This window comes from Theobroma cacao, chromosome 10, assembly GCF_000208745.1.
Source record: "Theobroma cacao cultivar B97-61/B2 chromosome 10, Criollo_cocoa_genome_V2, whole genome shotgun sequence".
Lineage (NCBI taxonomy): Eukaryota > Viridiplantae > Streptophyta > Magnoliopsida > Malvales > Malvaceae > Theobroma > Theobroma cacao.
Genome location: NC_030859.1, coordinates 542,299 through 555,279, shown reverse-complemented (window position 1 = coordinate 555,279; position 12,981 = coordinate 542,299). Strand labels below are relative to the sequence as shown.

The 12,981-nt window shown below is 32.3% G+C and overlaps 2 protein-coding genes across 2 annotated transcripts; one reads left to right on the top strand and one right to left on the bottom strand.

Annotated features, from left to right (window-relative positions):
• LOC18585802 (ferritin-2, chloroplastic) lies at positions 498–3,234 on the bottom strand. Its single transcript, XM_007008813.2, has 8 exons — positions 2,612–3,234; positions 2,140–2,223; positions 1,990–2,050; positions 1,801–1,888; positions 1,352–1,413; positions 1,084–1,149; positions 902–965; positions 498–748 (listed from the first exon to the last, which is right to left on the bottom strand). Exons 1-8 carry the CDS (start codon positions 2,941–2,943, stop codon positions 693–695), a joined length of 813 nt encoding a protein of 270 aa, XP_007008875.2. The 5' UTR covers positions 2,944–3,234; the 3' UTR covers positions 498–692.
• On the top strand, positions 11,093–11,896 carry LOC18585801 (LOB domain-containing protein 12). Its single transcript, XM_007008812.2, has 2 exons — positions 11,093–11,400; positions 11,543–11,896. The coding sequence occupies exons 1-2, from the start codon at positions 11,245–11,247 to the stop codon at positions 11,894–11,896; spliced, it is 510 nt and encodes a 169-aa protein (XP_007008874.1). The 5' UTR covers positions 11,093–11,244.

Genomic DNA, 12,981 nt, shown 5'->3' with positions numbered 1-12,981 from the left:
CTACACAAGCATCACGTAAGCTTAGGTTTGTGATGAGAGGGACAATGAAAGCCCATACCCTCGTACAGAGGCCGACCTCTGCTATGGTCCCACGACAATCAAGAAGAAAGTGAAACAAAAGGAAAATTCTTAGATGGGATTTTGTGGCCTGAACGGGTTGAACCGTCAATGAAAATGAAGTCAATGTCGGGTCTGAAAGAGCACTTGGTTTGCCATGGTTCGCATATCTCAGACGCTTAGTTGACTGGCATTAACTTTGTTGCTTAGCAGCAAAATGATTGGTCTGAGCAGCTAGGCAGAGATCAATTTTTCTATTGGAAAGACTTTTCGTGGATTGACCTTTTTGGGTTCATTTTCCCAGTCACAAAGAACAAAAGGAAACTAACTTTAAGCTATTATATGCCAGCTATGCAGGATTTAAGCAATGGAAAACAGTTAAACATGTTGCTGGGGCAGCATGAAAATGCGAAAAAAATTCACTGGAGAAAGACCCAAGATAGCAAATCCATGAATCTATAACTACTTCGATTAAGAGGACTTAAAAATATCCCATATGAGCTCTGATCATCAACACAAAAGTTTCTGTCTGCACTAATTATACAGATTACAACCAAAATCTCTTGACAAGGAACTACTGACACAAGACCTTATAGAACAACCTCAGACATGGAACCGATCAGCAAGTTTCGGTATCATGCAATAGCTTCCTCTCCCTCATGGAGAAGCATCTGATCAAAGTGCCACACCCCTGGAATATCCACCGAAGATAAATAAGTTCACGGAACAAGGTACATACTAAGCATAAAAGTATATGAACAAGATGAAATCACGGTACCATACAGTTGGCTAACATGAAAGTTTTTGCAAAAAGATGACAATTAAAGAGACTTTAGATTCATACCATGTCCCTTTCCAACTCTTCTTAACTGAGCCACATATTCTGCTATTTTCTTGATGGCCTCCACCTATAGAGAAAGCAAGCCAAGATCAAAAGCATGAGAAATTGTTTCTGTTATAATTTCAGCACACACATGTTGGAAAAGCTAAGTTCTTAAGAGTACAGACACCACAATTGAATTTTACCTGCTCAGATAAGTATTCAGCTTCAATAAAATCTGTCAACTGCACATCGTGGTTCCGTTCAGCAACCTGTTTGGCAAAGCCTTGAGAAGATTAATTCAACAAAAACCATTTGCTATCATCTTAGAAACATCCACAATGTAAAATAACATGGCTGTTGAAGATGGTGTTATCCTATGAATTCATAAACCAAATCAATGACACCTTAGACCTTATTAACATGTTAATTCAAACAGAAACAGGAAAGCAAAACGAAAGAAGAAAGTCTTACACTGTGCAAGTTCAGGAGCTTTGCGTTTGTTAGTTTCTCCAGGGACAAGGTAAGCTCCATCGCTGAACCAAGGAATCAACTACAATCAGTTTCAACCACATACATATGATAATGCTAACAGCTAAAGCACATTTTACTATTTTTGACTTATTTGACATGATCATGCAGTCCAATCCGGAATCCAGAAAGACAATGGGATTATATATAGTACAAAATCCAAAATGCTACATGGAGTTAACAGAAGTGAATGTTCAAGAAGTATCTCTTCCTCGTCCAGATTTCTAATATATAAAAGCACCACCCATACAAATTTACAAACATTCTTCCACAGTAGCAACATGAATTTTTATCTCATTGTTTTGTTCATGTACAACAAGGGAGTGAAAATAAGAAATGAAACACGTTTTACCAAACCAACCATACATTTAGCCGTAATAATTCCAACTCACCATACAATGCATCTCCTTTCTCTGCATGGTCAAACTCAGAGAGAGGCATCACGATGGACTGCAGCTTCACTTTTCCACCTCGTTTGTTCTGCGAACAATAGACGCATGTGAATCAGGAAAACAAATCACAGGGACAAAAAGAACAACCAAACATTAAGCTAGCAACAGGTAGCATAGATAAAAAGAAACCTGGTATTTCATCAGTTTCTCAGCATGCTCTCTCTCTTCTAAGCTCGATTCCTTGAAGAACCTGTTCACCAGGAAGCCAGAAGTTAGCTCAAAAGGAAAAAGGGTACACCAAAAGGCTGTGCAAGATCGAGAATTTTCATGAAGAATTACTTGGCAAGACCCTTGAGCGCAATGTTGTCTCTGTCGAAGTAGGCAAATATAGCATGGTACACATAGGAGACATTGTATTCGACACTGTCATTCCAAAAGATATGCAAGAAGACATTAGAACAGAAGCATTTACACATAAAAACAACACAGCAAAATCAGAACTTCAACACTTCAACACATCTGAAAATAGATTAGAAAATTCTTTTTCTTTAAAGAAAAGAGAAAAAGTCTAGGGGTAATTCCTGGTTTTCACTGGCAATAAATCATAAAATTGAATTGGCTTTATAAAGAACTAAAGAACAAAGCAAGAAAAGCTAAATCTTTTTCTCAAATAGATAAGCAGATCAAACCATAAAAGAGCCATCTTTTTCAAGAATCTAGAAACTGACGCCACCCAAAGATATACTATAAAGAAAGAAACCTTTTTTATATATAGAGTTGACTCAAAATCTTGAAGGAAAAGAAAACTCACTTGATTTGTTCATTGACAGCAGCTTCACACTCATCAGTATACTTTTGACGAGCCAAAGAAACCTGAGGCACTTTTGGGACAAGATCGAGCTCCTTCTTAACCTCCTCGAAGGGCTCAAAAACGACACCAGTTAGTGGCTTGTTGTTGGCTCCTTTGGCAGCACAAACAATAACAGCCCCAGTTCTATTTCTCGGCGTGGAAACCCGAAGAGTCGGAGAAGAAAAAGAACTGAAAAGAGAGCTTTGAGATGAAGAAACAGAGGAAAACAGGGATCCCTGATTTTCCACTTGAGCATTCAACAAAGAAAAAGCTGGAGCAGCTTTCAGCAACATGGCTCAAAAACGGTAAACAGACTCTTCAACGCAAAGGCAAAAGATAGACTTCTTGCAAACAAGGGAAGAAGAATTGACGAGGGTTTTGAAGTAACGCTTACTGTGTTGTGAATGAAGATCGGGGAGGGAGCAAGCAGGCAGGGCGATAAAAAGTATGCTTGGGGATGGGGGTTGATGCCATTAGATGGATGACACGTGGACGGTAAGATGGGCTGGTGGAGGTTTGGGAGCGTGGCAGGCTCGTGGTTGATTTTCGAAATATCCAGTGTCTTGGCAACCTTTTGTAGCAATTTGTGATCCTCAAAGGTCACAGCAGAAGCCAAAGGCCTTTCTTTCTTTTCTGTAATCACTTTATCATAAATAATTTGTCGGTACCAAAAAGATAAGTACTATGGTAGTTCTTTGTCCTTCTAGTTGTGTGGCAAAAGAGAAGACAAACAAGATGGAATATTGTGTCCTATTTTTTTTTCTCTTTTTTTGTAGTTTTTTATTTAAAGCTTGTGATCTTTTGAGTTGGATACCAATTTTTATATTGTTATTTTTTTTTATTTTTCTAATAAAGGATGGTAGCAAATAAATGGATATTCGGTATTATTCGATTCATTTAAATAAAATTAAAATATTTTGTGAACAAGTTCGAATAATGTGCGAATTTGTGTCGGGTCATGTTTAGTAATAGATGCTTACATCAATTTTAACCGAATAAAGAAGTTTATATTTTAATCATGTTTCTATTAAAGGATTGTTAGTGGAGTTCAGATAAAATACAAATAATAAATTGTATAATCATATATAAATATTTCAAAATTAATAGATATCTTATTTATTATTATTCTTATTTCTTATTTTTATGGAATAATTGTAAAATATAGATAAGGCTAGTTGTATCATTAATTTTTAAGTTAAATATCTAAATAAGCTCTCGAACTATGTCAAAAAAATTAATTCAGCCTTTTTTTATTACATTTTAATAAGTTTATAAATTTTTATTTTGAGTCAAATAAACTTTCCTTTTTAATTATTGACTAACTTCTATTAGTCAATAATACATGTGATACTTTTATACCATATCATCTACACGTGATAGATGATATGATATTAAATATTATTGATTATGATTGAGTAAATGAGTCAAAAAGTAAGCACATAAATTTTAATTAATAATATTTAATGCCACGTAGCATATGATATGATATAAAAGTATCACATGTATTGTTGAGTAATAAGGAGAATGTCTTATTTGACTCGAAATAGAAATTTAATGACTTATTTAAACACAATAAAAGAATAGGGGTTGAATTAACTTTTTTTATATAGTTCAGGGTTTGAATATTTAGACTAATTTTTATTAGTTATCATTTTTCTTGATTACCTTTTTAATATATAGTCAATTACAACAATCTTAATCCAAATAAGACATAAAAAAAATAAATTAATGCATATGTGGTAAGTGGTAACATATATATATATATATATAATTAATGCAAAGATTTTTCTTTTATTGTAATTTGAGTTTTCTTTTTTAAACGTCAACAATGTAAATCGATGTCAAATACATAAAACAAGAAGAAAAAAATCCAACAATGTTCATACATATTTTCTTTTGTAATAGTCTTATAGTAATAAATAGAATGGTTAATATAAAAATTCAAGTTAGCGATAACTTGTGATTAAATTTATCTAACAACTTTGAAACTAAAATAATAAAAAATGCATACAAAATACCTATATGTAAATGGAATTATACAGAAATGTTACTAAACAAGTAATGAAAGGATAAAGATTTATATTAGAGATTGACCACGCTTTTGAAGGGTTTTTCTTTTTTTTTCAAATTTGCACATCTTTGAAGTTTGAAGGCTATTTTTTATCAAAGTAGTAAATTCTCTAACATTGTCTGTTTCTTTTAACTGTTTCAATGGATACAATAGTTGCTTATAATTCACCTTTAAGGAAAAAAAATATAGAACAAAAAGAAATTGGATGAGATGTCTTAGAAAAGAAAAGCATCAAAGAAAGGAACAATAATGGTTTAAAGGTGGAATTAGACAGATGTGTGTGTGGCTTTAGTAAACAAGTACTAATTGATCTCATAGAATAAGTGGAGGCCTTTCACTTTTTTTTTCAGTAAAATTGTGTGATTACTTGGCTAAAGTTGATGAATGTGTGGAAAGAACCTTAAGAAGTTCCACTTTATCAAAGTATTCCACATTGATTATGAGTTTATGACTTAAGTGGGGTATCTAATTCTTAGATTATTACTCTTTTCGTCTTTATATGTTTGTCTTTTTTTAAAAAAAATTCATAAAAATTAAGATAAAAATTTTGATTTTGATATTATATATTANTATATATATATATATATATATATATATATATATATATATATATATATATATATATATATATATATATAAAAGTACGAAATATCTAAAAAAAACTTTATTTTGAAATATTCTAAAAAAAGAAAGACGGAGGAAATACTATTATATGATAGAAAATATATAAATTTTTAATTCACTACAAGATCGGAATGCATGTGTTAGATTTATTTTAATCTCAAAATGATGCTATTAACAAGTTAAGATCAAATTCATTAATAATTTACTATTATGTGTGGGGAATATATTTTGGACTTTTTATAGTTGGGCCAAACATGGGTCATAGAATCTTCTTTTGTTCCTTTTGTGACCCAATTTTCATGTTCAAAATTTTAAAACTTGGACATTGGAATGGTCTATTTTTGTAGTTGGGGTAAATGGGCATAATGCTAATTAATTACTATAAGTTTGGGCTAGCCTACCTTTGATAGGCTTTGCAAATCCCAAAGATTGTGAAGAAGACCAAAAATGAAAAACGAGTGGCATTTACTTCTTTGGGCCAGCTCCTTGATTTTGATTTTGGGTTGATACTACTCTTAATTTTAGGCATTATGCAAAGGGCTTGAAGCCCCAAGCCCAAGGTTAGTGTAGAAGATAAATATTCTAATATTTCTATGATTTGCAAAAATGATGTGGATCGTATCTTAAACATTTTTAAATGCTGAATGTAAGATGAAATCTAAAAAAACAGCTTAAAGGCAAAAAGAATATAGAAAGAGAAAAATTACAAAGGGGAGGGGGGCAAGGTTGGAAAGAGATGAAACCATTTGCAGAATACCCCAACTCCAACAGTGAGATTACCAATGTTAAAAGGAAAAACAAACAATTAAGCATTAATTACGACCGTATCATGACAGAACCATGCATCTCGAAAATGAACCTAATTCATTGCCATCGAAGCTCATTTAATGCACATGCATTGGGGGTCTCATGTTTTTCCTTCTAAGGTGGTGAAGATGTCTGTTTTTTTCTTCCTAAATTACTGACTTCAAATCTTTTTTTTTTTTTAATTTTCACAGAATCCAAACACAACAACAAAGGTTTCTTTGCCCTTTGTTAATTTACTTGGTCTCACCTCCCTAGAGCTTAGGTTTTTGAAAAGAAAAAAAAAACAGTGTTGATTTTATCATTATAGAAGGCTATGCACCAGGTTGGGAGCACTCAGCCATAAAGCCTTTCTTTCTATGGACAGCCACAACATGTAAAAACCAGTGGCAGACGGGGTTTTGGGCACCTTTCTCAAACCGGCACCTTATAATTAACATTTTTAATTAATTTGATAAGCCGGTTTTAATTCGAACATCAAAAGAACTAATACGAAATGTATATTCACTTGTCAACTTAATAAAAAAGGATTAGAGAAATGACCAAAGTTCTTAATTTTCCGAATTTGGTTGGAAAGAGAAGAGGTGGGATGGGCCATGGATTGTCGGTAAGGGGACAAGCCAGTCGTTTCATTGAGGTGACACACCTCGACCTAGAAATATCTGTAGGACGAAAGGGGTGCCCGAATTGGCAAAAATTTCACTGCCTACCTAAACCAATGTTCATCAACTTCATCATAATTAATTTTTATTTAAAAAAAAAGCAAAAGATTTTTCATGATTCCATTGAGAGACCAACACACAATGAAAAGAGAGCTTGTGCTTTGTTTTTGAAGACAGGAAAAGAAGCTTGGAATCATGTGGATGGGGCCATTAAATGCAAAGTACTGATAAGACTTAGGGTTCCTAAAAACTACTACAAATTTCAATATTAATCTCCCTCGAAACAGGTTTCCATATTTTAAAGAAAAACAAAATCCCCCCCTTCCTCCCTTATATATGTAATATTTTTTCATGTCAGGATGTCATTAATTTCATTGTAGGGTCGTGTGATCTGTTTGATGTCTATGGCCTTCACTATATTAAATTTCTGCTGATGATCAGATTTGATTCACAGAAAAGAGTATCTAATAATTTCTTATTCTTTCAATCCATTGATGAAAGTATATGTCATGAACCAACTAATCATCCATACATATTCTCATGGAGACACCCCGTTTGAGTTTAAAATTTCATTTCGGAGGTCTCGAGCTCGAATTTTGAAGGTTCAAAATTTGAATTTTAAGATAAACAGAATAAAATTTATGAAATGAAAAAGAATTACTTCCCGACTTCACTCAAATATTTATTGTTTTCACATGATTTCATGTGAATTGACAGCTAATTATCAAGAGCAAAACATGCAAAGGGCAAATTCAATTTAGTGATCGAGGACTACGAAATTGAATTAAGTCCAAAAATTTCAGCTATAATATTTAACTCCAATGGCAGTAGATATTTAAAATTTATTATTATTATTTTGATAAAAATCTTACTTACGTGGATAAATTTTTTTCGGCGGTAGATATTTGATTTTTGTATTTTTTGACAAAAATCCTACTCTATGTGGATAAATCTTTACCTCGATTCGAATTCATTATTGGATAAATAAAATAAAGAGGTATACCTAGTTGCTTAATTAATTAATTAGCTGACTAATTTGAATCTTATGGTATAGCTTAAATCCCAGTTTTCTGTCCAAGTTAGAGAAAACAATGGGCTGCAATAATATTCCAATGATGATAATGACCAATTCAATTAATGATAGGATTAATCATTTTGTACTTTTGCAAAGCAATTTGTCACAGGCTCAAAGACTTCGTCAAGACTAAAACCATACCACGAGCCCTATATATGACCTAATCCAAAATATTGAATCTGTCTCTTAAATGGATCGTCGGATATATCAAAATCAAAATAGGCTACGACCAATCCAAGTGAAAACGATTGAAGTTGACTAGCTCACGGGACTGCTCTCCAGCCACCATCGATTGAAAAATTAAACCAAAATCCAAAAAAATTAATAAATATATATACATATAGGGAGAAAATTGACAAAAATTTATATTTTTTTTGGAAATTTTTTAATTCGAGAGCTCGGATTCTTGATTAAGAGTATCAAGACGAAACAAAATTATGCTACAAAATTATGCTTTGCACTATATAATGATATCTTAGCTTATTTAATTGGTTCAAAGTCGTGAAACTTTTGATTATAGCAAAAAAGTGTGCATGTGTCTTACTTGTTTGCACTCGTGGATGGATCATACGTATTTTGAGATAAACTATAGATTAAGGAAAAATTAATGTCTCATCATGTAATATCAATTACGGTTTAAGGAAAATTATCTTATATATGTTTTTAAATAAGTGCACCCTTAGTTTAACAAAATTTATTAATTAATTCTAATTATTTATCTGAACGCACTCTATTTAATTGTAATAATATTTTTTTGTTATATATATATATATATATATAAAATACATTAAAATCAAAACATTTAGAAACAGAAAAATTATATGAACATGGACATAGAATTGTGAAAGACAAATAAAAAAGTTATGATAATCTAACTTTATGTTGAATAATAAGTTTATAAATGGCATTCGATAAGGTTATATTAATATTAAATGATGAAATATAAGGTAAAGCATATTGTATAGACACTTGCTCTTGGTTGACTGTTGGTTGAGCTAAGAGTTAATTGATTTTGGGTCAAACCACACACATCTAGAGAGGGAGCTTTGGGTTTTGTTTGTTTGTTTTTCTTTTTTTTTGTTTTGTGTTCACGTGAATGTTTGTGTGGCTAACAAACATTCACGTTGAACCTCCCCTCACCTCGCCTCCTCTCTCATCATGGGATCTTGGCTTAGGTTTTATATTTTTCCATTGTTTTGCAACTTGGTTTTGTGTGTGTGACCCCTCAAAATCAACCAATTCTTCCCTCTTCTTCCCCTTCTACCCCTTATTCCAACCCTAACCTCCCCCCTACCCCTACCCCTATCACCTAACCCTAATGCCATGCACGCACGTTGAAGCCTTCACCCAATAAATAAAATTTTATATTCTAATATAAATGCACTCTTTTCTCTTTAATTATACACGTGTTTCAATTTTATTAAGCTACCAGTAATTATGAATTTATCGTATTAGGGATTTTTATGTTGTCTTGCATAGGCTGATTTTCGGGCTTCTTATTTTTATTTGTAAATTTTCAAACTTCTCATTCATCTTATAATCTAAAAAAAAATCTTACATTTCAAAAAATAATTTAATTGATTGAAAAAATAATAATTATAACTGTACGCATGTTTTAATTTTATTGAGATGTCAACAGTTATATTATATTAAGATTGTGATATTAATAAAATTACTTTATTTGATTGGGATTAACAAAAGTTGAAATTTATCGTATTAGAAATTTCTATGTTATATTGTAATGGTTTGATTTTGGGGTTTCTTGTTTTTGTTCGTAAATTTTCGAACTTCTCATTATTTTTATAATATAAAGAAATTTTCTTACCATTCTAAGAAAAATTGCTTTATTTAACTGAGAAAATAATAATTCTAATAAAATATTAAGGAAGCAAAATGAGGGAAAAGAAAATAAAGAACTCTAGACAATGAAAGAAGAACGTGGAAGGCAATACCCTAGGTGTGGTCTATAGAACACAAAATATAGAGAGTGATATAGGGGCCAACTATCACACGCTTTGGCGGCGGTCAACCGTAACCGTTGCGTCTTACTCAGTTTTGGCCACGATGAGGTTGCCTCTGGTATCATCCTTTTGGAACATTATAGAAGCAAAATATAGATATTTTAAGCAAAATATAGATATTTTGCTCGAGTCTGTACATATGATAATGATAGTTACTACATTTCTTTGTTTTGAAGAGAAATTTTTAACTTTAAATGAGAAGTATTTCTATTTTATTTTTTATTATTTTTTAAGAAATCATTTTGTTCGATTGTTTGTACTAAATCTCACAATTTAAAAATTCGGGTTTGAATTTTTTTCCAAAAAAAATATAGAATTAATTTATGAATCGTAATTTTCAATTTTACATTATAATAATTATTCCTTTACCCTTCTCATCTTGATGCAATTACTTGACACAAGAGGTTAATTCGGTTGTCAATTAGATAACAATTTGAATTCATATATTATCATATATATCACTAATTTCATTTAGTAAACAACTATAGGACTGAAGAAGCTAGAATATTAACAAATGTATATTATATTACACACCACCAAATCAATGACTTTTACTATAAAAAAAAAGTAAAAATTGAACTTTTTTTAGCACAATCTCGAACATATTTTTAAATTTATTTATTTATTTTTGGGGATCTTAGCTCTGGTACTCTGGTTGCCTCAATGCTCCAAACTTTTATTTGTCCCTTTCTTAAAGTGCATAGGTCCAAATTCAATTTTTATTGAAATCAGTTTATTCATCCAATGGTTCTATTTTGGACCCATATGAACCTCAAGGAAGTCTAATCCTAATCAAGGAAAAAGTTTGAAGAAATACTGTCAGGTCTTGAGATGCCAACCATATTACTAAATTAGCCCGTAGGATTACCTTTAAGCCATTTTTATCAATTTGATTTTGAATTTATATATTTGTTCTTTAATTTCTTAGCTAGTCGCCTAATTTTGTAGTTTCTTGATTGTTTAATCTCTCGTATCCGGTCGAAGAATTTCTCTCGTATCTTAGATATTATGTGAAAGTACTAACTAAATTATTTAATCAAGCCAATTAATTTAATTATTTATTTGTATTGAATTATTATTATAAAAAATTTTACATAGGTAACCTTGTTGATCTATGGCACACCCTTGGGCACACACGTTATTGGGCTATTATAAATATGCATGCCCTCTCAGCTCATTCTCTCCAAGTCTTGAAAATTAAGCTTGTGCTTGACTCACATCCCTTCCTGTAGCTAGCTAGTAGAAATCACTTCTCTCCTCAGCTTTTCTTTCTCTTCTGATCCCTTTCTTTCCTTCATCAAATTACCAGCAACTTTTCTTCTGATTTCCAAACCAATATGGGGGGAAATTCGCCGTGTGCTTCCTGCAAGTTGCTTCGTCGCCGCTGTGCCAAGGACTGCATCTTTGCTCCTTACTTCCCTTCTGATGATCCCCACAAGTTTGCCATAGTTCACAAGGTTTTTGGTGCTAGCAATGTCAGCAAAATGTTGCAGGTTCATTTCCCCTCCCTCCTTACTGCCTCTCTACCCTTTTCCATTCATGTTTACTTGGTCATTATCACTACCTTATATGTGTATGATGATGGGGTTTCTTTGGTTTTACTAATGATTGAGGTTGGTTTTTCTTCGAAAGCAGGAGCTTCCCGTTCAGCAAAGGGCAGATGCAGTGAGCAGCTTGGTTTATGAAGCAAACGCAAGAGTCAGGGACCCGGTCTATGGGTGCGTAGGGGCCATATCTTACCTACAGAACCAGGTGTCCCAGCTCCAAATGCAGCTAGCCGTGGCTCAAGCAGAAATACTGTGCATCCAGATGCAGCAAGAGCCAATGGCACCAACCCCACAGCTAGAGCAAGACGACAAATCCTTCCTCCTCCACAACAACGTCGTCCTCCCTCATCACCACCAGTACCTCAATTTTGCTAACTCTTCCAGCAATGTAATTCAAGACTCTCTCAAGAGAGAGAGCATCTTTGGAGACATGGTTTCTTAATAAAATATATATATATATCTCTCTCTCTTTTGCTCTTAAATCAATCCCCTTTTCTTCTTCTTTTTGGTTGATTTTCTGGCAGAGAAAGAGTAGTTTCTAAGTTATTTATTTTTTGTCCCAAGTCTTTGCTAGTATATTTTAATGTAAATGATAAACAGAGACAGAATATAGAGTGTGTGCTAAGACAAGAGTAAGTTGATTAAGGTCAACTCTAGCATGTGAGGAAGTGAAGTAAGCTAGAGTTTTCTACCCTTTTCCTTACATGATTTTGATAAACCAAAAAGATTAATTTAACCCTTTGATCAATAAAATAAGTTGCCATGGGAGGTGGGGTCGGTGCTCTTTTCCATCAAACAAACAGACATAAATTCCAAAAAAAAAAAAAAACAGACATAAATTCCTATATAGTTATGAACAAAGAAAGAAGAAAAGGGTTCCTATAGTTTGCTTTAGGAGCATGATTTTACAGCAATTTACGGTGTAAATCTATTGCTGCATTGACAAAAGATAGGGGGGAGGGAGACAGAATTTGTGGTGTAAAAGGAATTTTGCTTTCATTTTGCCATCCTAATTAAATTCCTAGTATAATTAAGTATGGAAGAATTGGATTTTGCTTCTTACAATATAGAGGACAGCTTCCATTTCGTTGGCGGCCAAAAGCAGAAAGTCATGAGAATCTCGGACCATATTTTCCATCTTTCTTACGCTTTCTTTCATTTCTCTTATGCTTTCTTTCATTTCATGTGTCTTGTCCTGTTGTTGTATTGTTATTGTTGTTTATTCTTTTTTTTTAAAAAAAAAAGAATAATATTTTCTACGAAAAAAAAATTATAGTACAAAGTTTAGTAAATATGGCAAAAATAATATAAATTAAAAATCTGTCTTAATTAATAGAATCGATTATTTTGTCGTTTGATCGTCTTAATATAATGTAATTATATAAAAGTTATAAAATTTTTTAAAATAATCCTCTTCAAAATTACCATTTCATCCATTGAAAACTAATTTCAACATAAATTTTTTCATCTATGATTTGAAACTTGAAAAATTTCTCTTGAAAGGGAACTATACCCTAAGTTTATTGA